Raw genomic sequence first — 23385 nt, 5'->3', positions numbered from 1 at the left:
AGAATTCACCAGAATGTACAAATAACATGGTTTCTTCAACAAATGATGGGCCTGGTGGTGTGGGGTACAGGGGAAGGAGGGAGGGAAGGTGTTACATAAGAGAGATTGAAGAGAACATAGCAACCAAATGCCACAGGAGGGCCTCGTTGGGATCCTCCTTCAGACAGACTTGATGTCAAAAGACATTTTAAGACAACTGGGGGAAATCTGAACGTGGACCAGGTCTTTGAACATGGTAAAGAATAGGCATGCTTATGTCACAGTGGCCTTGAAGGTTGTTATTTATTTACTTATTTGGGGTCCGAGGGATTGAACTCAGGGGCACTGAATCACGGAGCTCCATCCCCAGCCTTATTTTATATTTTATTTAGAGACAGGGTCTCCCTGAGTTGCTTATGTCCTCGTTTTTTGCTGAGGCTGCTCTTGAACTTGTGATCCTCCTGCCTTAGCCTCCAGAGCTGCTGGGATTACAGACGTGCGCCACTGTGCCTGACATTATTTATTTTTTATTTTTGTTTTTGTGGTGCTGGGGCCTTGTTCATGCTAGGCAAGTGCTCCTCCATTGCTTTCATGGGTTAAAAAGAATTCCTTACCCATTAGAAATACTTGCTAAGATGTTTATTTGTGACATGATATCTGGGATATACTTTGCAAATATTCCAGTCCCCACCCCCACAAAACAAGTGGTTTGGGAGATTATATATTGATAATTATGAAACAGAGTGACAGATACACAGAAGTCTATTATACTGTTCCCTCCGCTCTTGTGTAGGCTTGAAATTCTCCATAATGCAACATTAAAAATGAAAAAGATTTGAGAAACAGAAGAAAGGAAAAGGGTACGCTGGGCTGGCTCACCCATCTTGAGAGGGGGTTGCAGAGATAAAGTGTTTAGCTGGAGGTCGGGCTCAGTGGTGGAGCACGTGGTGAGCATGCGTGAGGGCCTGGGTTCCATTCCCAGAGTGCTCGACTAGCACTCGTGAGGCACTGGGTTTGATCCTTAGCACCACATAAAAATGAAATAAAGATATTGTGTCCACCTACAACTAAAAAATAAATATTAAATTTATTTTTTTTTTAACTGTGTGATTTGTTAGGTACTCACTCCCTGAAACCCAGGTTTTTGAACCCTGTGGGTCTTCCCAGGCTGACTCCAGTGAGGCAAAGCCCAGAGCTGGAAGAAAGCCAAGGTGGGACCAGGTGGGAGCAGGGCAGCTGGGCTGCGTTAAAGCACAACAGAAGCTCCGGAACGTGCTGGCTGGCCCCTGAGAACCCTTTGCACCCAGCGACACAAGGGTCTCCTTGATAGTCTTTTTTTTGGGGGGTAGGGTCAGTACCAGGGCTTGAACCCAGGGGTGCTTAACCCCTGAGCCACACCCTCAGCCCTTTTTTATATTTAATTTTGAGACAGGGTCTCGCTAAATTGTTAAGGCTGGGTTTGAATCTGTGATTCTCCTGCCTCAGCCTCCCAAGTTGGGATTACAGGTGTGCAGCATGGCACTCAGCTATTCAGTGTTTTTTTTCAGTAGACTCAAACAGTTCTCATCTATCACCACATTATTATTATTATTATTTATTTACATTTTTCTTTTTTTTTATTTCTAAAAAGGGCAACAGAGGCCATCGCCCATCCCTTTGCCCATCTCTCAAGACTGACTGACCCATATTCAACTGCTATTCACATGGAACCCTTCTCCATTTTGGCCTTCAAAGTTCTCATGAAGATTTGCTGCTACCTCCGAGATCTGCACCTGTGGCAGCTCACAGGGCCACGCCCTAGGCTTCCAGGCTCACCACAGTGGCCCTCCTCCTCCTTTAGCAGGTCCACAGGTCTCCCTCACCTTGCCCCTGTCCATTGTGTTAGCTGGTCTGGGCCTATGCTCCAGCACCATCCATTTTCAGGGCTAGTTGATTCTGACACTCCTTAGCGGATTCCAACTTCCATTGCCCTCCTCCTCCTTTCAGGGCTAGTTGATTCTGCAGGTGAATTGATACACACTCCTTAGCGGATTCCCACTTCTATGGCCGCCTCCGTCCTCGTCCTTGTCCTCCTCCTCTTCCTTCTCCTCCTCCTCCTCCTCCTCGTCCTGGTCCTCCTCCCCCTCCCCCCTTTATTTTATTTGTTTATTTTTGTGACCCAGGGCCTCAATGCATTCTAGGCAAGTGCTCTGCCACTGAGCTACAGCCCCAGCCCTATTATTATTTTTAATATTTATTTTTTAGTAGTATTTGGACACAATACCTTTATTTATTTTTATGTGGTGCTGAGGATTGAACCCAGGGCCTCACATACGCTAAATGAGTGCCCTACCACTGAGCCACAACCCCAGCCTTCACCACATTATTATTATTATTATTTTTGTGTGGCACTGGGGATCGAACAGAACCTCATATATGCTAGGTAAGACCACTGGGCCAGCTCTTGTCACGTTCAGCTTTAGAACACTTCCTGTATCTGCTAGTTTACATCTGGAGTGTCCTCCAAAGGATTATGTGTTGAAGACCTGGTCACCAGCCTGTGGCTCTCTTAGGAGGTGGTAGACCCTTAAGAGGTGGAGCCTAGTTGGAGGAAGTTCTGTCATTGGGGGGGCGTGTCCGGGGAGAGGATATTAGAACCCTGGCACCTTCTTTTCTCTCTGCTTCCAGCTGCTGTGAGGTGAGTAACTTTGCTTCACTGCACACTCCCACTGTGATGTGCTGTCTTGCCACAGGCCCAAAAGCCACATGAAGTTAAACCTCCCAAACCGTGAGCCAAAACAAACCTGTTTTCTCCTTTCAAGTTGAATTTCTCAGGCACTTTGGCACAGCAATGGAAATCTGCCTAGTACATTACCTCCAACAAGAAAATCAAGACCCATTAGCAATTACTTCCCAGTCTATGTCCCCCAAACCCTGGCAACCACAAATCTACCGTGTATCTCTTTGGATTTGCTAATTCAGGATGTTTCATAAACCATGGGAGGGGTTATGGGTGTGGTGCAGTGGTAGAGATGAGTTTAACATGTGTGAGGCCCTGGGTCCCATCCCCAGCACTGCAAAAAAGAAAGGAAGAAAAGGGAGGAGTATGTGTGGTGTGAGGATTCACGGTTCATCTGTACTGTAGCGTCAGTACTTCATTTCCTTTTATTGCTGAATAATATTGTCATATGATGTACCATATTTTATTTATCCATTTATTAGTTAATGGGTAGTTGGGCTGTTTCTCACTTGGTGACTTTATGAATAATGTTACAGCTGGATGCCATCGTGCATGCCTGTAATCCCAGCAACTCAGGAGGTTGAGGCTGGAGGAGTTGGAGGTCAGCCTGGGCAATTTAGCAAGACCTTGTCTCAAAAATAAAAGGGACTGGGGGTGTAGTTCAGTGTAAAGTGCCCCTAGGTTCAATCCCCAATACCCGCCCCCTCCAAAATGCTGCTATGAATATTTGTATGTTTTGTGTGGAATGTTTTCATTTGTTTTTACTACTTGTCTATTGATAGGACGTTTAGATTGTTGCCTTTCTCCCTTCTACTGTTTTCATTGTTTCCATAATCATTAGCACATGGCAATAACTGCCTCACATCTACTGCTTGGCTTGTCTATTGGCAGCACTGGTACAAGAGGTGTTCCAGTGGCATGCTATTAAAGGCAATAGCAAGTCCCTCTTTAATTTCTGTATTTAAAATTCACCCGGGGGGGGGGGATTTTTTTTTTTTTTAAATGGACCAATTTTGAGAGCCTCCATGTTTCTAGGTGAGCAGATGAACCGGCACATTGCTTAGCCACTTAGAGCACTTACCCTTCAGCTTAAGATCAGGGAATACCCTGTCCATTTTGTCTATCTGCTAGCAGATCTGCTGGGTCACCTGGAAATTTTGTTAGCTTTTAGAGGACTGCCAGACTTTTCCTAAGTGGCCACACTATGTGATCCCCTTTTGATGGAAGGGGAGACTAAAGCCCAGAGAGGGGAGGTGTATTCATGCAGAACCAGGCAAGGGCGAGTGTAGGAGCAGGCACTACTGCTCTAGGGGAACCCAAGGACACCCCATTCTGACCTCTGGACCATCTCACTCTCACTTCAACACTCTGCGCCCCTTTGCCTCAGTCCCTCCCAAAAGCTCCCTCCTCTACCACCATCAGGGTCAAGTTGCTTCTGAGATGACTCATGAGCTCATCTGCCTCTGGCCTTAGATTCTCAAAGAGGTTCTGTGACCTTAAAAAAGGGTTTGTTATATAAGGTTTTGTTTTGTTTTGTGTGGGGGATGGAACCCAGGGCCTTGGGAATGCTAAGCTCATGCTCTAGGGCTGAGCTACACTCCCCAGCCCCCTCTCTGGGTTCTTTGTGGGCATGGGTCACATCTCTCACTGTTACTCTCTCCAGCACAGGTCTCAGACACTCATAACTGGTGGCAGAAGCTATCAGTGACCCACAGAGGCAACACTTTCACAGGCAAAGAAAAAACAGAACGGTTTAATTTGTAGAGTCAAGAGTCGTTTGTTCTTGATTTTTACAGTGCTCAACATGCAAATTACATCCATCTCTTGGTACAGAAATGGGTCTCTGCCATTTCCCTGGGATTGTTAATCTAGACAGAAAGATTCCTGGGCACCCTGATCAGCAGCTGCCTTCTCTCCCCTCTGACAGTGATATGTGAATTCTCTCCTGTCCAGAGTAACTGGGAAATGAGGTCTTTCGTTCAACTGAGTAGCCATTTACAGTACAGCACCATTGATTTGTCAATGGGTTTGATATATTCTGAAGTCTAGATCAAGAACTTATATTATTGAACCTGTCTTTGATAATCCCAAAGGCACTTGAGAAGCCGGCAGTGCCTCGGGGTCATTGATTTTCACTGGACAATGTTAAGACTTATCAAAGATTTGCTTATCAAAAGTCTGCCCTGGCCCTGGGTATTCACTCTGAACAAGGTTTGGACACATTTTCTGTGTCCTTCTGTGGGCTCAAAGTGAATAATACAGGGATATTCATTTTGCTCATCCATAGTTTCTAAAATTTGGGACGTGAAAAAGGTGTACTTTTGTAAAGTTAAAAATACCAACCAAAAAATTAAAGGTAAAATGCAGAGGGGAAGGTGCTTGGATCCCAAGAAAACAGGAGTTCAATGTGGTTAGAAGTCAGGCTGACTGAACATAATAACTAGTTATAATTGACAATGCTTCTTCGAAAGACGGAATTTTTGCTAAGTTTTTATATATTATCAGTAGCTTGAGTTTTCCCCTTTCTCTGACTGTCACTACTAGAGTCACCAGAAGGAAACTTTAAAACACTTTTTTAAATAGTGAATTGCTGGCATACTCCTCCTCTTTCCTCTAGTTTCCAACGTCAGGGGAACCCAGCTCAGACAAGAACGAGCCTTGCTGCACGCCCGCCAGCCCTTGCACCCTCCTTTTTATTCTCAGAGGCTCCAGCTCCAACGAAAGTTACAAGGTTAAATGCTACTCTTCGCTCCTGACACAGCTAATCCTGGTTCGGTCTTCAAAAAATAGATGTTTGTAATTCCTTTTTGAACATGCCTTCAAAGTGGAGGTCTTTGGCCATGAGCTCCTCTTCTACATCATCTAGTGCCCACTGGTGATCCGTCAGCTCCAGAGCTTCCCATTCTGTCTGTAAAGGAAGAGAAGAACAGGGCAGGGAGAGAGGGGCTTGTTACTGACAGCTCTGGCTGACATGGAGGATTCTACCAGAAGCCGGCTGAGCTATTCACATGTGTAAGCTCACTGTGAGGTAGAGCTACTGCCCTCTCCCACCACCTCTATTTAGATTAGAAGACTCAGGCTAAGAAGGGTCACAATTTGTTCAGAGTCACTGGTATCAGTAACTGATGCAGCTGAGATTAAATTTAGTGCCTATGACTCAAAAAAGTGCATACCCTTAAAGCTCATGGTCACTAAGCACCTACTTATGCCCTGCACTATCCTTGAGGAATACACAATAGTTTAGTGCTTTGTGATTCTGAGTCCTTGCCATCCTGGAGGAAATATCACTAAGGGGTTTAAAAACATTTCCTCTAACCTTATGTACAAATACATGACATTTCATTGTGGTTTGTGGAAATCTAGTAATTTGCTACCAACTTCAACAATGGAAGAAAGAATGATACTATGAATCATAAAACTGCTTTGGAATATAATTATATTTACTTGCACGGAAGCTATTAATATTGAGCAAAACAACATTTGTTTCTTATATTCTGCTTGTTAGAATACCTACTTTTGCCTTAGTGAGTTTTAAAAAATGATTCATGAATTTTTAAAAATATGTATTTTTTTAGTTATAGATGGACACAATATCTTTATTTTATTTATTTATTTTTTTATGTGGTGCTGAGGATCAAACTCAGGGCCTCGCATATGCGAGATGACTACCGCTGAGCCGTAACCCCAGCCCCCTTCATGAAATTTTAATACAATGTTAGCAATACAAATGTTAGTGCATGGGTAGGTTTTTTTTTCTTTTTTTTTACCTCCACATTTTCTATTGGTACACTGTAGTTGTAAATAATGGTGTAATTTGTTGTTACATGTTCATACATGCACACAATATTTGGGTGTGGTTTTTTGCGATAAAATTCATATGCTAGAAAATTCACCTTCTTAATGTATCCAAGGTGTGGTTTTTAATACATTCACAAATATGTACAAACATTTCCACTAATTTCAGAACACTTTTATCACCACAGAAAGAAACCCCTCTCTAAATGCAGGCCAATCCCTATTACTCACTTCCTTCAATCCCTAGCAATAACCACATTATTTCCTGTATCTTCCAGTTCACTTATTCTGGAGATAACATGGCCTGTCCTTATTATTTCCTTTTACTAAGCATGTTTTCAGGGTTTATTCCTGTTGTACTGTTTCAGCACCTCATTCGTTTTATAGCTGAAAAATATTCTATCATATAGACAGTGTATATATACTCCAAAAATATCTCATTTTGTTTACCCATTCATCAGTTGATGAGCATATTTGGATTATCTGTTTGCTTTCTAAAGTGGCTGCACTAGCAATGTGGGAGGGTTCCAATTTCTCCACACTCTAACCATTTGTTATTATCCATCTTTTTGACTGCAACCACCTGAGTGGGTGTGAAGCAGAATCTCAGTAATTATTTTTGCAGTATTGAGGATGGAACTCGGACCCTCACACATGCTAGGCAAGGGTTCTACCACTGAGCTATACTCCAGCCCTTTTTTTCTTTTTCAGGGCAACCAAGAGATCTTTATTGCAGTGGCATCTGATTAATAGGGAAGGAAGAGAGAGAGAGAGAGAGAGAGAGAGAGAGAGAGAGAGAGAGAGAGAGAGAGAGAGAGAGAAGAACAGGGTAAGAGAGAAAAAAAGAGAGAACAAATTGTGTGTGTGTGTGTGTGTGTGAGAGGGGGGGGTGGTGAGAGGAGAGATTGAGAGAGAGAGAGAGAGAGAGAGAGAGAGAGAACATGAGAGCTATATTCCAGTCCATTTTATTTTTAGAAAGTATATTTTATCTAAGAAATCACTGCCTAGTCTAAGGTCACAAAGATTTAAGCCCATGTTTTGTTTTTATTTTTTTGTGGTACTGGGGGATGCTCTACCTCTGAATTCTACCACCATCCTCATCCCTTTTTAAAATTTTAAAAATTTTGAGACAGCATCTTATTAAGTTGCCCAGCTGACCTTGAACTTAAGTCCTCATGCCTCCTGAGTTGCTGGGATTATGGTATGCATCATTAAGCCTATGTTTAATGTTTTTTATGACTTTTATTTATTTAAACAAATGTTTTTGGGTTGCAGATGGACACAATACCTTTATTTTATTTATTTCTTATGTGGTGCTGAGGCTCAAACCCAATGCCTCACATGTGCTAGGCAAGTGTTCTACCACTGAGCTACAACTGCAGCACCCCCATGTTTAATTTTAAAATACCATAGTTGTATCTTTTATATTTAGGTCTTTGACCCAGCAAAAATACTTTTTGAACATTTAATATTTTTATTGGAATAAATAATATGTACAACATCAAGCCTGCCACTTTTAGCCATCAATCACATTCACGGTGTTTTATAACCATCTCCAGTATCTATTTCCAAAAACTTTTCATCCTCTGAATAGAAGCTCTGTTCCCAGTAGGCAATAACCCCCACTGTCCCCTCTTCCCAGACTCTGGTAACTGCTAACTCACTTTTTATCTGTATGGATTTTCCTATTCCACATATTTCATGTGAGCAGAATCATACAACATTTGGGTCTCTGACCCATTTTGACTTAATTTTTGTGCATACTGTGAAGCATGCTTCCATCTTCATTCTTTTTTATGTAGAAATCATTTTCCTAGCACCATTTGTTCAAAAGACTATTCTTTCCTTCACAGAATTGTCTGGCATTGTGGCTAAAAATCAACAATTATATGTTAGTATCAAATGATCATAAATTTATTAAATCATAGCTATGCATTTATTTCAGAACACTCAATTCTATTGCATTAATCTACGTGCCTGTCATTTTGCCATTACTTCAGAGTTTTGATTACTGTCTTTGTAGGCTTTTGAATCAGGAAGTATAAGTCCTCTAACTTGTTTTCTTTCAATTTTAGGCAATTTTGGGTGTCTTATATTTTCCTGTGATCTTCACAATCAGCTGGTTTCTGTAAAAAAGGGAGGTAGATTTTGATAGGGATTGTGCTGAATCTGTAGGTCAATGCAGGGACTACTTTCATCTTAACATGATGTTCTTATCTATAAATATAAATGTCTATTCATTCTAATTTAGATCTTTAATTTCTTTTGGCAATGTTTCTGGAATTTTCAGGTATAAATTTTACATTTCTTTTGTTGGGCTTATTCCTCTTTTTGAAATTATTATACATAAGTGGAATTTTTTTCTTAATTTCATTTTCAGATTCTTTGTTACCAATGTGTTGAAGCAGTTAATTTTTTTCTTTTTTCATTTAGAGACAAGAGTCTAACTAAATTGCCCAGGCTGGTCTCAACCTCATGATCTTGCTACCTTATTACAATGCACCTGATTACATCTAGTTTGCATATATTGATTTTTTTTAATGCATTAATTTTTTTTAAATATAGTTGTAGTGCTGAGGATTGAACCCAGTGCCTCACAAATGCTGGGCAAGTGCTCTGCCACTGAGCTACAGCCCCAGCCCTGTATATTGATCTTGTATCCTAAAACTGCCAAACTCGTTTTTCAGCTCTGATGGTTATTTGTGGGTGTGTGTGGATTTCATCTGTAAAGAGAGGTAGTGTTACTGCCTGATTTATTTCCCATGCCCAGCTGTCCTGGCTAGAACATCCAGTACAATGTTGAATAGAAGTGGTAACAGAAGTGGCAGATATCCTTGTCTTGTTCTTGATCTTGGGAGAAAAGCTTCCAATCTTTCACCATTAAGTATGATAGTAGCTGTAGGGTTGTTTTTTTTTTTTTTTAAATAGATGACCTTCATCAGGGTAAGAGTTTCCTTTTATTTTTAGCTTTTTTTTTTTTTTTTTTGTTTGTTTGCAGTGCTAGGGACTAGAAGTAGGGTATTTTTAGTTTTTATCATGGAAAATTAGTGAGGTTATATAGGATTTTATATAGGATTTTACAAATTCCAGAATCCTTTAATGAAAAGGCTTTAAAGTACTGACACTTTATGGATGCAGTGAATGAATGACTTATGATGCTGGGGATGGAAACCAGGGCCATTTGAATGCTAAACATGTTCTACCACCGAGCTACATCCTTTGTCCCTATGTATTTATTTATTTTTAATGCAATTTACACCTGATGTCTGCCAGGTTCAAGAAAGTTTAAAGTATCCCATATGTTACCTGGGGCCTTTGAAAGAATTGTTTTATAGCCTCATTTACAGTGTGGATTAAATTTGGGTGATCATTTAATACCAGTGAAAGTGCCAAGAATCTCCAATTAACAGACGATTCTGTCTCAGGAACAAAACACACATAAACTTTATTTTTCCTACTCTAAATTCAAATAATGAAACCACACTACATTTACTGCAGAGCTTTTCTTGTTGTTTGATATCGGGTGGGAGAGTGGGTCTCACTATGTTGCCCAGGCTGGCCTTGATTTCCTTCTGCCTCAGCCTTCTGAGTACTGGGACTATAGGTATGGGACACTGTGCTTGGATTGAGAATTCATTTTTATTTTTTGTTTAATTTTTTTTCTTCTTTTCTCCTTTTGTTTTTGAGAATTTGTTTTTAAAGTATAATAATCCCCCCTTATCCCCAGATGATCTATGTTCCAAGTCCACCAGTGAGTGGATTCCCACGACTGCAAAGCAGTACTAAATATACATATACTATTCTCCCTATACATACATAACCTCTGATTAAGTTTAATTTACAAATTAGGCACAGCAAGAGATTTAACCTGAATACCTAGTAACAAAAATAGACCAATCACAAGAATATGCTGTAACAGAAGATGTGAATATGATCTCTCATCTTCCATGAGGTGGGTTGTGTGGGATGTGGATGCACTGGACAAAGGGATGACTTGTGTCCTGGGTAGGACGGAAGAGGACAGAGCAAGATTTCATGACACTACTCAGAACAGTGCAGTTTGAAGACTGTGACCTGTTTATTTTTGGAATTTTCCACTGAATATTTTTGGATGCAGTTGACCGTGGTAACTGAAACTGTAAAAAAGTGAAACTGAGTAAGAGAGCATTGCTGGTTCTGGGAACCATTCAGAGCCTCAATAAAGCTCTGGAAGACAATGAAGCGTACCTTGAAAGCTTTGTTGGTGTCTGCAGGCATGGCCATGGCTGCTCCGGTCATCTGCTCCTGCATCATTCGTGATTGGTCAGCGGCTGCAGTGTAAGACATGCCAATGTGAGTGCTGAGGCTCAGCAGGCACCCCTGCACCCTTGTAGAGGAATGAGCACTGCACCGCATTTAAGCTGCCTAGCAGTGGGTTCGAAAACTAGACAATTGGCCCTGTCACCCACTGGCTGCGTGATGCCAAGCAAGTCACTTTACCTCTCCTGAAAAATGGGGATGACAAGAGCTGGAAAACAGAAGGGAACTAAAGGAAGCTCCAAAGTTTATTTCAGACTTCAATAACAACAGCTACCAGATAATGAGCAACTACTATACGCCAGATTCTTTGCCAACTGCTTTGTGCATTCTTCCTTATCTACTTCTAATCACCCTGTAGATAACTCCCAAGATCCCTATTTACAAGACAGCAAAAAAGACAGGATCAGAGCAGTTAAATAACTTGTCAGACGTCCCCACCATTATATGAGAACCAGAATTAGTACCAGCAAGGCCTCTAGTCAGTGAGCTAACTGAGCCATTCAGGCCTTCTTTAGTCTTCAGATTAATGGTCTTCATCACTGGTGCTGGATTCCCCAGGGGTGTCAGACTTGGGGAAACCAAATGATGTCCCAGTGATTGCCGGAGAAAATCAGATCTTCAGTTTGGGCCTAGGAATTTTGAATATGCTTTCAGAATATTGAATAAACTTAAGGAATGAAGCACCATATCTGAATGTGCTAATGAACAGTATAACCTATATTTTTCTTGCTCTAGCATGGATGAGTCATCTATTGAAGTTTTTGCTTATTGAACTTGATGTGCTTCTTACCATTATCTTGGCCCAGAATCAGAGAGTATATGCTCCGAAGCCCAAATACATTGAGAAAGTACCAGGATGCAGAACTCACCCTAGCAAAGCAAAGTATTAATGAAGTTTAATTAATTTCAGGATTAATGAAGTTTACACGTTCGTACCAGGCAAAGTTGTTCAGCATATGTAAGGAAATCACCCAGGATAGGCTTTATGCAGCCAAAGCACAACCAGAGAAGAAATATAAGTATTAAGACAGTCTGACCAATATAGAAGTATATTAAATAAAAAGTGAAAGAGTCCTCCTGTTTGGTATTCCATTCTTTAGAAAAAAATCACAAGTGTTGGTGTGTTCATGTGTTCTACACTTAGGAAGGATTAGAGGTGGCTTTCAAAGCTGAGGATGACAGCAACTGGGAAAGCATTCCAAGTTTGAATTTTATCACCAAGGCTTCCTTTATCTTAAGTTTCCCACCTTGCCACTGAAAAATAATTTGCATATGATAAAACTAAAGGGAATATGAAAAAATGATACATAAATGGAAAGGTTCTGTACTTCATTCCAATGCTTGGGTCACAGGAGTCTATTTTGGTCACTTCATCAGGTTGTAGGTAAGTAAATGATCTCTCTGTGTGCAATATTGCTGATGTATTTGCAATGGTAATTCTTCACTCAGGCTATAGTTTCCCCTCTGTCCTTGACAGTATCAGACACATACCTGCTCAGAAGCTTAGAAAAGATAAATAAGCTTTTCTTTAACCTATGGAGCTATTGCTTAGCCCAAATGAGAGTGGAAGATCAGAGTTTAGTAGAATCATGCTGCTCATATGAAGTACAGCTTTTCTTCTATACTAGAGCTGTGCAGACTCAAGACACTATCAGCATCTGGTCTGCTCCACCCCTCCCACATAACCAGAGATGCCTCTGCTCAAACCCAGTGAATCCAATCACTGCTGGTGACCCCCATGGTCCATCCTCCTCCTCTTAACTGGTTCTTGCAGAAGCCCATGGTGTTAATGGAAAGTGATGGAACATTTTGGGGCTTAGTGGGAAGTCTTAAGTCATTGGGAGTATGTCCTCAAACAGGACTGGGGGTGTTCTTCCTCTTTTCTCTTTCAGGACCTGACTACAAGGTGAGTGTTTTGTTCCATGATTTGCTTCACTACAAGACCAAAGCAATGGGGCCAATTGTTCATGGACTAAAACCTCCAAAACTATGAGCCAAAATAAATCTTTCTTCATAATAAGCTGATTATCTTGGGTATTTGTTATGGTAACAGAAAACTAATACAAACATCCACTCATAAGCTCCAGGGCACTACTAAAAGATTGGCCTAACCAGAGTTCTTTGCTTAACCTTTCAATTTTTAAGGGGGTAAACACATCCATCCTTGTATTCCTAAGCCCTATGAAAAGAGACTGACATGTTCTCTTTTTTTGCAAGGCTTATGTAAAAACGGCTATAATCCAGCAGGGACATTTTGAGTGGCGTTTTAATGGGACAAAATGCAAAATTAAAATAAAAAAAAAAACTATTCCCAGTGAAATATGCAAATTTGATCTTTAAGAGACACTGGTTTTAGATTTTTATTAGTTAAAAGAAAGTTCTTACCAGGATGCATCTAATGTGAGTAGCTCGATTCCTTGCTGTAGCATAGGCTTAAAACGAAGGGTCAGTGGAAATGGCACCTTGGCTGCAGAGAAGAAAGAGAAAGTTCACAACCACTCCAAGCTGTTTTTATTTTTAGAGCAGTCGAAGTGTGAATGCACAGCACATATTCTTTCCCTAAGGAGGTGAGAACTGAGAGCCACACAGCTTTTGGAAAATGATTTCCACAAGGAAATCAGTGGCAATTTCAGAAGGAAAAAAATAGTCAAGATGTTGCTGTGCTCTAGTTTTCTTGAATAATACCACTTTCTAGGTGGCTGAAGAAGCAAGAACTCAAACTGAGCTGTGACCTAAAATTCAGAAGAAATTTATATTGATCCATTAAACCCCGAGTGGAACAGGTACACACAAAGACCTACATCACTAAGAAGCCACACTGATTAAAACCAAATCAAATAAAACAAACAGAAAACTTACCCCAACACCTAGTAAATGAAGTAAAAAATAGAAGTAGGCTTCTTTCTATCCTATTAACTAGAATACCTATCAGTTGTGGAGGTCAACTAGCAGGTCACTCATTTGAATCTCTATTAGTAAAAAAGCAACCACATATGAACTTAGGATTGGTTTGGAACAGGGTTGCCATAACATCACAGCAGATTAATTTTTTTGTTGTTTTTCAAAGAATGTTCTTGGTTTCCATAAGAAAACATAAGATCTGTGATGTTAGGGTCTCAGTAACACTTGAATTTCTCTGAACAAGGGCAGGAAAAAGAACACAATGATGTAAACATGAAGTCTACAGGGTCTGTAACTTACTTGTAACAAAGCCTGAAAATGTCATGTTGATCCATCCACCAATAAGAATCATAGGGAGGACATTGGTGACATTCCCTTTCATCATGTCTGTGAGCATAGTGGGATCTAAAATAAAAGCACAAGAGACCACTAGGTTTTACCTCTGTTGGCAAAGACCATCTCATTTTCTGTGATTTTTTTTTTTTTTTTTTTTTTTGGGTGGTGCTGGGGATTGAACCCAGGGCCTTATGCATGCAAGGCAAGCACTCAACCAACAGAGCTATTTCCCCAGCCCTCTTGTAAATTATTATTATTATTTTTTTGGTGCACAGGGCCTTATGCATGCAAGGCACTCTACCAACTGAGCTATATCCCCAGCTCTCTTGTAAATTTTTAATATATTTAATGATTTGAGTAAGATGTGTTCATTGCTAAAAAATGCAAATAACAGAAATGTACGATAAGGATGGTTCCTCTCAGTCCACTCTCTAAACACTTTCAACTATTCGTAGCATATCTTTCATCTTTCAATTCACACACACATACTATATATATGTATATATTTTATATACATATATGTATATATTATATTCCATATATTCTGCTTCTTTCAATTTTTAAAAATTTGTTCTAATTAGTTGTACATGACAATGAAATGCATTTTAACACATTGTACACAAATGGAGCACAATTTCTCATTCCTTCTCATTCCACCATACTATTCTGCTTCTTAATCATCCCCCCCACTTTTTTTTTTTTTTTTAATTTGGCATTGAGGATTGAACTCAGAGGTGCTCTACCACTAAGCTACATCCCTACCCCTTTTCATTTTTTATCTTTGAAACAGGGTCTTACTAAGTTGCTCAGGGTGGCCTTGAACTTGCAGTCCTGCCTCAGTCTCCCAAGTAGCTAGAATTACAGGCATCTGCCATCATGCCTGACTTGTGCTTCTTCATCTTTTAAAATGAATAATTTTGTGAAAGGGTTTTCTCATGGGGATAATATCTATCCCTCAATATTTTCAGTGTTTAGGCAGATTCTACTATATGGTTGCACCATTTATTTTTTGATAGACCTAGAGGTTGTTTCCAATTTTTTTTGAGACTAAACAATGCTTCCAACACCATCTTGTACATACTTGCACGTTTATGTAAGTATTTCTTTTCTTTTTCTTTTTTTTTTGGGGGGGGGAGGGTATTGGGGATTGAACTCAGGGGCACTTGGCTACTGAGCCACATCCTTAGCCCTATTTTGTATTTTATTTAAAGACAGGGTCTCACTGAGTTGCTTAGTGCCCCACAGTTGCTAAGGCTGGCTTTGAACTCGAGAGTCTCCTGTCTCAAGTTCCTGAGCTGCTGGGATTACAGGCATGAGCCAACGCCGCAGGCTATGTAAGTATTTCTGTAAGATAAATTCTTTAAAAAAATTCTGGATCAAGGGGTTCATATATTTAAAATTGACAGATGCTAGGACTTTGTGGCAGGGTGTGGTGGTGTATATTTGTAATCCCAAAGACTTGGTAGGCTGAGGCAGGAGGATAACAGGTTTGAGGGCAGCCTGGGCATCTTAGTAGGATCCTGTCTAAAAAAATAAAAAGGGCTGGGATGTAGGCCAGTGGTAGAGCACCCATAGGTTCAATTTTTAGTACAAAATAATAAAAAAGATTAGAGGCTTGGAGTATAGCTCGGTGGTAGAGTGCTTGTGTAGCAGGTGCAAGACCCTAGGTTCAATGTGCAGCAATGCCACTCCCCCCAAAACAAAACAAAAACAACAAAAACAAAAAGACATAAACCGTCAGGCTATCCTTCAAGGAGGCCCCACCATTTGATACTCTCACCAGTGATGAGAGGGCCTAATTTCCCTCGACCTTGACCATAGTGACTTTGGTCAATCTTTTAATTTTGTCAACTTAATGGGTAATAAATAAAAAATGGATATCTTGTTTTGTTTTGTTTGTAGTACTTGGGCTAAACCCAGGGCCCCACTCATGCTAGGCAAGCACTCAACCATTGAGCCATACTCCGAACCCTTTTTTAATTTTAATTTTTTTTTTAAATTTCAAGACAGAGTCTCCTTAAGTTATCCAGGCTGACCTTGTGATCAGGCTGCCTCAGCCTTCCAAGTAGCTAGGATTATAGGTGTGCACCACTGTGCCTGGTAACATCTTATTTTTATTTGTCTTCTGTGGATTATTAGAGAAATCAAGTATATTTTCATATATACTTTTGTGGCTTGGAAGTTTTTTCCTAAATTGTGTTAATTCTAATACCTTATTCATGGGTTAAAAGAACTAGTTATCTCAAGAAATGAATACTAAAGTGAGAAAATAGTCAACAAAGAAAAATAAATTATTTTGTTTTACTTTACATTGTATTTTTCATAAGGCAGAAGTTAGTGGAAGTCAGGTATCTGTTGGAGCAGACATTGTAGGATGGACTAAGCAATCGGGTCTGACCAAGAACTGGTTGCTACTGGGAGGGAGTCAGCTCCTCCTCATTTAGGCAGAAGCTGGGTAGCCATCTGTCAGCAATAGGATCTAGGCAGTGGGTGGGAGCTGGGACTGGAAAGCAATCTCAACTGTGCTCCACAGAGCCATGGGTCTTGAGAACTAGCAACGAGGAGAGACCTAGGGACAACAGTGTTGGCTTCCCCACTTGATCAGCTTTTTAAAATTTGCTTTATAATCTGGGTTCCCAGGAGATTTATTTGAAAAAGAGAACTCCACTATATTAGATCTATATTAGATCATTTCTAAGGTCACTTACATTATTAGTTCCTATAATTTATTTAAATAAAACTACATCTGCCCTGCCTTCCCTCCTCCCCCTCTCACTCAGTACCCCATGTAAACTTTTTTTTTTTTAAAGCAAGAGAAAAGGAATAAACATACCGGTCATAGGAGAAGGTGGCACTACCTTTCTTTTAGTTTTTTTGAAAAATCCATCCTCTGGGTTGTTGAAGTAATATTTTCGTGTCAAGAAAGACTAGTAGGAAAGAAAACGCTTTTTAAATCGAAGAACTGTGACATGGCAAGTTTTCAAGTGACTCCCCAGAGATTTGGTCAGAAGAGCCTTGGAATATGCTATTGCCCTCAGAGCTGGCATCCTACTTGGCAGGCGACCTGACACTTTAGCTGAGTCACATTTAAAAACAATTTCCTAAGAGTGAGGTCACAGTGACAGCAAACACCACTGGGCCACAGCTTAATTACTGAGTGGCCAATCTCCAGTTCTCCCCAAAGAGTCCCCTTATAAAACATTCAGATTATCTACTGATCTCCACAATCAATGGTGGAGCTTTTTAATAAAAGATAAGTAAGTACCTGTTTGGGAATGTATTTTCCATTTTCCCTGAGGACTCTGCTTCGAATTAGGACTTGGCTGAAAAACATGACCAAGACAATGAGATTTTTAAAAGTGAAACACTAGAAGAAAATGAGAGTATAAAGTAGAAGATCTGTCTAAACACGAGAGGACCTATTTGGCAACAGGTACATGTGGAACATTCAAGTATCCTAAAAACCAGCATGACATAATTAACCTTACATTCAGGTTTTCAAAAGAGCAGTCTTCCAAGTGACTGTGGTTCTGTACACAGATTTCTAAGTCAGGCATATTTGGGATATCACACTCAGTTTTTTTTTTTTTTTAAATTTATAATGAGCCAAGAAGGAACTTTCTCTGAGGGAAAAGAGTAGAAGTTGGATGTTGTTCAGAAGATGTGGGGGCTGGAGGAGGGGAAAGGCATAAGATAAAAGAAGGGAAGAAATTCTTAATATGCACAGAGCAATGAGGACAGGTAGCCAGGTCCAGTGGTGCACACTTGTAATCCCAGCTATCTGGGATGCAATTTTGAGGTCATTTTGAGTAACTTAGCAAGACCCTGTCTCAAAATTTTAAAAAGTGAAAAGATCAGGTGTAGCTCAGTGGTAGAGCACTTGCTTAGCCTGCACAAGGCACTGGGTTTAATCCCCAGCACTGGCAGTGGGAGTAGGGTGGGGGAGGGTGGTTGCATATTGTTGTGGGGGACACAGACAAGAAGAAATGAGAAGTCTCAAGAAGATTATTATCTGATTGACAACAAATAGAAATGCCACTCAGGATTCCAAGTATAAGTTCTCAATAAACAATGAATAAATGAAATTATTTGGTGTTATCAGGGCACAGTTGATCACTAAAGATAATAGTCCATATAACTAAGATATAAATAGCAAACAGAGAAAAGAACACTGTTCTTTAACTTTCCCTTCTTTACTTCTGTGTACAAACCACCTGCTGTGAGCATTTAGTGCCACTAAACATATCTCAGCTTCACTGTATGTTGGCAGTGCTTGATGGCACCTCTCCTTTGCTGGTGTTACCCTATCAAGCCTAAATACTTTCCTCAAGCCCCGTCTTTCCCACAATCTCTTCCTGATGCTGGAACTCTTGTGGAACTTTCCCTGGTTTCCCTCCTTTTGGCCTTGTTATATTATACAGTTGACTAAACACAAGCTACAGAAGTGACCTGTAATACGTTCTGTTCCTTGGGAGCTAAAGTTACTCAGAGTGTGGCCTATGTATCAATGCTGGTCTGTGACAAGGTGAATACAGACATATACTCACATAGAGAGTAAGGGTTTAGAGACATAATAATTTGATATTACCAAACATCCAAGCATGTGATCAAAATATTTTAGCCAGTTGGACTAGAAATCAAAAAACAGCTGTATGAGATATGACTCAGTGGTAAAATGCCCCTGGCAGTATCTATCAATCCCTAGTATCTATCAGTTAACCAATTAATTAAAAAGAAATAAAATTTAAAAATAAAAAAACCCCCAAACTGGCCCTTTACCACCAACAGTTTAAGAAGCACTGGATGTAGAAAAATGAATGAAAAGTTAAGCTCTAGAGTTCAGTTCAAATCCTGTTTTTGCCATTTATTAGCTGAATATCTTGGCCAACTCCCTTCAATTCTTTAATCCACCATTCACATTCTGTAGAGTAACAAATTTATGCTTTCAATGAAAATATATTTCTTAAATTTCTAATTGTCAGGTACTGTATGAGGTGACATGAGCAGCAGCGATCAAAATGCAAATATCTCATGATGGTATAATTCTAGTGGGAAATGCCAGGAGTGGTGGTGCACACCTGTAATTCCAGAGGTTCTGGAGGCTAACGCAGGAGGCTTGAATGAGGTCAGCCTCAACAACTTGTGAGACCCTGTCTCAAAAATAAAAAGGGGTGGAGATGTAACTCTCTACTAGAGCACCCCTGGGTTCAAACCCTAATACTGCCCCAAACAAACAAATAAAACCAAAAAAGTCTGATGGGAGAGAAAGAAATGAATCAAATAACCACATGAGCCAATGTGAAATTTGACTGTTATATTCTAGGAAGAGAGATGGATGGAGAATTCCCCCATTCTGCAAAGTTAAGGTCTGAAAGAAAACCTTGCTGAGAATATAGGATTAGGTTGGAATCTTATATGGGAAAATGCTGGAGGGAATGTTATGGACATAGGCCCTGTTGCAGGAGTTAAGTACTAAGTCTCTGAGGACTATGTGGTGAAGAGGAGGCTAGAGAGGTGGGCAAGAGCTGGACTACACAAGGCCATGTGGATCCTACTTACTAAATCATGAAGAGCAAAAGTGAAACAATGGAGGGTTTTAAGCTGAGTCCTTTGTGTGTATTATCTCATTTAAAGCTGAGATCCATCACTATATTTTTCAAAGTCTATAAATCCTGTAAGAAGTTTTTAATTTTGTGTTTTTATTCTGATAAGTATCTAAAATAAGTCATTTACTGGTTGTAAAGATAAAGCTTTGGTTATCTGCAACTGAAAGACCTTTTCTTAGAATAAAACTTTATTTTTTTTTAATATTTAGTTTTTTAGTTGTAGTTGGATACAATACCTTTATTTTATGTGGTGCTGAGGATTGAACCCAGGGCCTTGAGCTTGCTAGGAGAGCGCGCTACCACTGAGCTACAACGCCAGCCCAAAACTGAAGTTTCCTATTCTTGTTTTTTTTGTTTTATAGTATGAGGGGATTGAACCCAGGGGTGCTTAACCACTGATTCACATCCCCAGCCCTTTTAATATTTTTAAATTTTGAGACAGGGTCTTGCTAAGTTGCTTAGGGCCTGGCTAAGTCTCTGGTTCAACTCTACTTCCTCTCAACTGTTAAAATTAGGTTTCAGAATCTAATTCCATTTTCTTTATGAGAGGGGCACAGTTTTTATGTTTATAAAATTTCTAAGCACCAAATAAACATATGAGAAATTGTACTTTATGAAGAATAATATACCACCTAAGAAACTAATGTAGTACTACTTTCTGTGATATTCATCTATATTCACCATCTATTAACTGGTCCCAGTTAAAGTGATTTTTTAGTGAGGTGCATATATATGACTTCTGCATTATGCCTTATACAACAATTGTGCCCAAGCTCCTATGAAATATAAATTACCACAAATTACTTTTCTTTTATTTCTCCTGATTATTACAACTAGATCATAATGTTGCTTTAAAAAAATAATTCCCCTGTGGGCTGAAGAATTAGTTCAGTGGTAGAGTGCTTGTCTAGCATGAGCAAGGGCCTGAATTCAATCCCCAGCACAAGAAGAATGAAACCAAAACCAACCAATCAACCAAACAAACCCAAACAAATTCATATTTAGATTGTACCAACTGTGAATTTCATTTTGGAGATGGAAAAAAAAAAAACCCCAGCTGTGGGTCTGATACCATTCAGAACCACAGCTCTAAAATGACATAGTAAAAACCAGGATAGAAAATTGTGTCAGAATATCTATCATAGCAGGAATGGTGGTTAAGAATCATCATAGTATCTGGTAAAAAAAAAAAAGAATCATGATAGCAGAATCAGTGAACCAACTTAGGTTCAAGTACATGCACAATATTTTACAACTTTGGTTACTCTGGGAATGCTACTTAATTTCTCCAGGTTTCCTTTTCTTCAACTATTAAAATGGGTTTAGGATTACCTAACTCAGAACTATTGTAAGGATAAAATGAAAATAATTTCTAGGTATCATTGAATGCTAATTATCTGAGCTCTCTCCACCCTGCATTTTTCTATAGGATTTCTTTTTGTGGTAAACTGACTTTTTCCCTCTCCTAATGTTGGGATATTGGGGATTGAACTCGGGAGCATTCTACTGCTGAACAAAATCCTTAAAATTAAAAAAAATTTTTTTTAAGTTATAGATGTATACCTTTATTTTATTTATTTTTATGTGGTGCTGAGGATTGAATCCAGTGCCTCACATGTGCTAGGTGAGTGTTCTACCACTGAGCCACAATGCCAGCCCTGTAAAAAAAACTTTTTTGAGATAGTTTCAATAAGTTGTGCAGGCTGTGCTTGAACTTGTAATCCTCCTGCACCTGTCTTCACAGTGGCTGGGATTAAAGGTATTAGCTACCACATCTTGTTGTAAACTGACTTTTAAAGATTGTTTCCAGGAGGGTGGCTCAGGTCAGTTCTGAAATTGATGTCACAAAAAAAATAATCCAAGTGGCTAATTTGTAGTAAAATGGAAAGAGCCCTAGGCTTGGCAACCAGAAGACCTGGCTTAAAGTCCTGAATATTATCATATGTGACCATGGAACCCTCTTAAGCTTCAGTTTCTATAAAATGGGAAAACAGTACCTACCTCATAGTTGCTCTGCGTTTTAAATAAGTAATTTAGCATAGTGCATGGTACAGAATAAGTATTTAATAAATGTTTGCTTATTATTATTGTCAGCATAATTGGTAAGGACAACTGAAAATGATAAATTAGTTTCCCATACTTCAGTAGCACTTATACTATATGTACTTAATATTTTTAGATATCAACTTTTCTTCTGCCTGTATTAGTTTTTAAAAAAATATTTTAAGTTGTAGATGGACAAAATACTTTTATCTACTTATTTATTTATTAAAATGTTTTTTAGTTATAGGTAGACACAATTTCTTTATTTTACTTTATGTGGTGCTGAGGATCCAACCCAGTGCCTCACACATACCAGGCAAGTGCTCTACCACTGAGCCTCAACCCAGCTCCTATAAAATTTCAGCAAATGGAAATCCAGTATGACTTGCCACAAAACAAAGCAATTTTAAAAATAAATACAATAAAATCAAAACAACATTAAATTTTCCTTAGATACTGTCATCTGTGGAAAACTCTTTAAAAAAATTTTTTTCTAGTTGTTGATAGACCTTTACTTTATTTATTTATATGTGGTGCTGAGAATGGAACCCAGTGCTTCACGCATGCCAGGCAAGTGCACTACTACTGAGCCATAGCCCCAGCCCATCTGTGGAAACTTCTGAACCTGATGCTTGCTCTTTTTGTTAAAAAGAGATTCCTAAGTAATCAGGAGGGGTTAAAGATATAGTACCACTTGATTAAGATGGTATCTGAAAATAATCATAACAATTGGCTGAAAATTGTTATTTATTTTAATAGAAGGGCATGTGTCTGGATACCATCTAGAGCCATCTCAAATTTGTTTCTGCAAATACTAAATGAAAGCGTGTGGGGAGGAAGTTGCCTTCACTATAGGAGGGAAAATGATCTTTACAAATCCACACATCTCTAATGGCACTTTTACAGTTTGCAAAGCATTTTGTTTCTTAGCATCTCTGCTGATCATTACAGTAATTCAGTAAAATGCGATTATCTAATATTATCAAAGAATAAAAAGACCTGGCACTCAGTGGGCACTTTTCCTAAGGAAAGGATGGGATCGGACAGTTCATAGATAATCCCACTGAGAGTTGGCTACTAGCCTAACAATGTTAACAAACGTTTTTTTTTTTTTTTTGAGCACTAATATGTCCCAGGCCCTATGATCAGGCTTTAAAGATGTCACCTAATTTAATCCCCACGTCTGTTCTATGAGGTAGGCACTGTTATAGTTCTCATTTTAGAGACGACAAAAGTGAAATACAGGTAACGGCCAAGGTCACCTGCCAGCTGGGGCGCGACGAGAACTCAAGTAAACTGACAGAACTCCTGCACTTTCTTGCCCAAGGTCACGAGGAGTGAAGGCGGCCGGTTAGGGAAGGGTGCTGACCTGTCGGAGACTTGTTCCTGGGTCAATTTCTTGTCGCTCTGCAACAGGATGGACACATAGTGGCGGATCATGCCTACGAAGAAAGTGATGATAACGATGGGTAGGACCACCCAGAGGCGGATGTTGGAGTCGAGCAACAGCTCTGGCCCCGCCATCTTCTCTGAAAGCCGACTGCCAGCCGCAGGGAGTCGAGTTCCTCTTGGATTTCGCCTCCGGGCCTTCTAACGTTCCTCAACCTGGCTGGCCAGGGACTCCGCGACTGTCTTGATCCGCCGCTCACGGTTTCCAGCTGGGCCACCGGGCGCCGACTTCCGGCGCGGAATTTTGACGTCATTCAG

The 23385-nt window shown here is 39.8% G+C and overlaps 2 protein-coding genes across 3 annotated transcripts in view; one reads left to right on the top strand and one right to left on the bottom strand.

Annotated features, from left to right (window-relative positions):
- The window catches only part of Fancd2 (FA complementation group D2), a 92600-nt gene that overhangs the window by 10763 nt on the left and 58452 nt on the right, over positions 1-23385 (top strand). The gene's annotated exons all lie outside the window — the stretch shown is intronic.
- On the bottom strand, positions 4423-23202 carry Emc3 (ER membrane protein complex subunit 3). 2 transcript variants are annotated; one of them, XM_005333810.3, is made up of 8 exons: positions 23048-23202; positions 17295-17352; positions 16863-16956; positions 13994-14098; positions 13178-13259; positions 11583-11662; positions 10721-10803; positions 4423-5606 (listed from the first exon to the last, which is right to left on the bottom strand). In XM_005333810.3, the coding sequence occupies exons 1-8, from the start codon at positions 23200-23202 to the stop codon at positions 5478-5480; spliced, it is 786 nt and encodes a 261-aa protein (XP_005333867.1). In that variant the 3' UTR covers positions 4423-5477. The 2 variants fall into 2 exon arrangements, with proteins under 2 accessions (XP_005333867.1, XP_077889627.1); XM_078033501.1 differs by having other exon boundaries at positions 5503-8619.

The sequence above is a fragment of the Ictidomys tridecemlineatus genome, chromosome 16 (assembly GCF_052094955.1).
Source record: "Ictidomys tridecemlineatus isolate mIctTri1 chromosome 16, mIctTri1.hap1, whole genome shotgun sequence".
Lineage (NCBI taxonomy): Eukaryota > Metazoa > Chordata > Mammalia > Rodentia > Sciuridae > Ictidomys > Ictidomys tridecemlineatus.
The sequence above is the reverse complement of the archived record's forward strand: the minus strand, read 5'-3'. Positions and strand labels throughout refer to the sequence as shown.

What these genes read in the sequence shown, in the direction of transcription:
- Emc3 (XM_005333810.3), bottom strand. Translation starts at nt 23,202, where the DNA reads ATGGCGGGGCCAGAGCTGTTGCTCGACTCCAACATCCGCCTCTGGGTG. An exon ending in CAGGAACAAGTCTCCGACAG is followed by an intron (nt 17,353 to 23,047) that starts GTCAGCACCCTT and finishes CATGTTTTTCAG; the next exon opens with CCAAGTCCTAATTCGAAGCA. An exon ending in GATTCTGGGCCAAGATAATG is followed by an intron (nt 10,804 to 11,582) that starts GTAAGAAGCACA and finishes CTTACACTGCAG; the next exon opens with CCGCTGACCAATCACGAATG.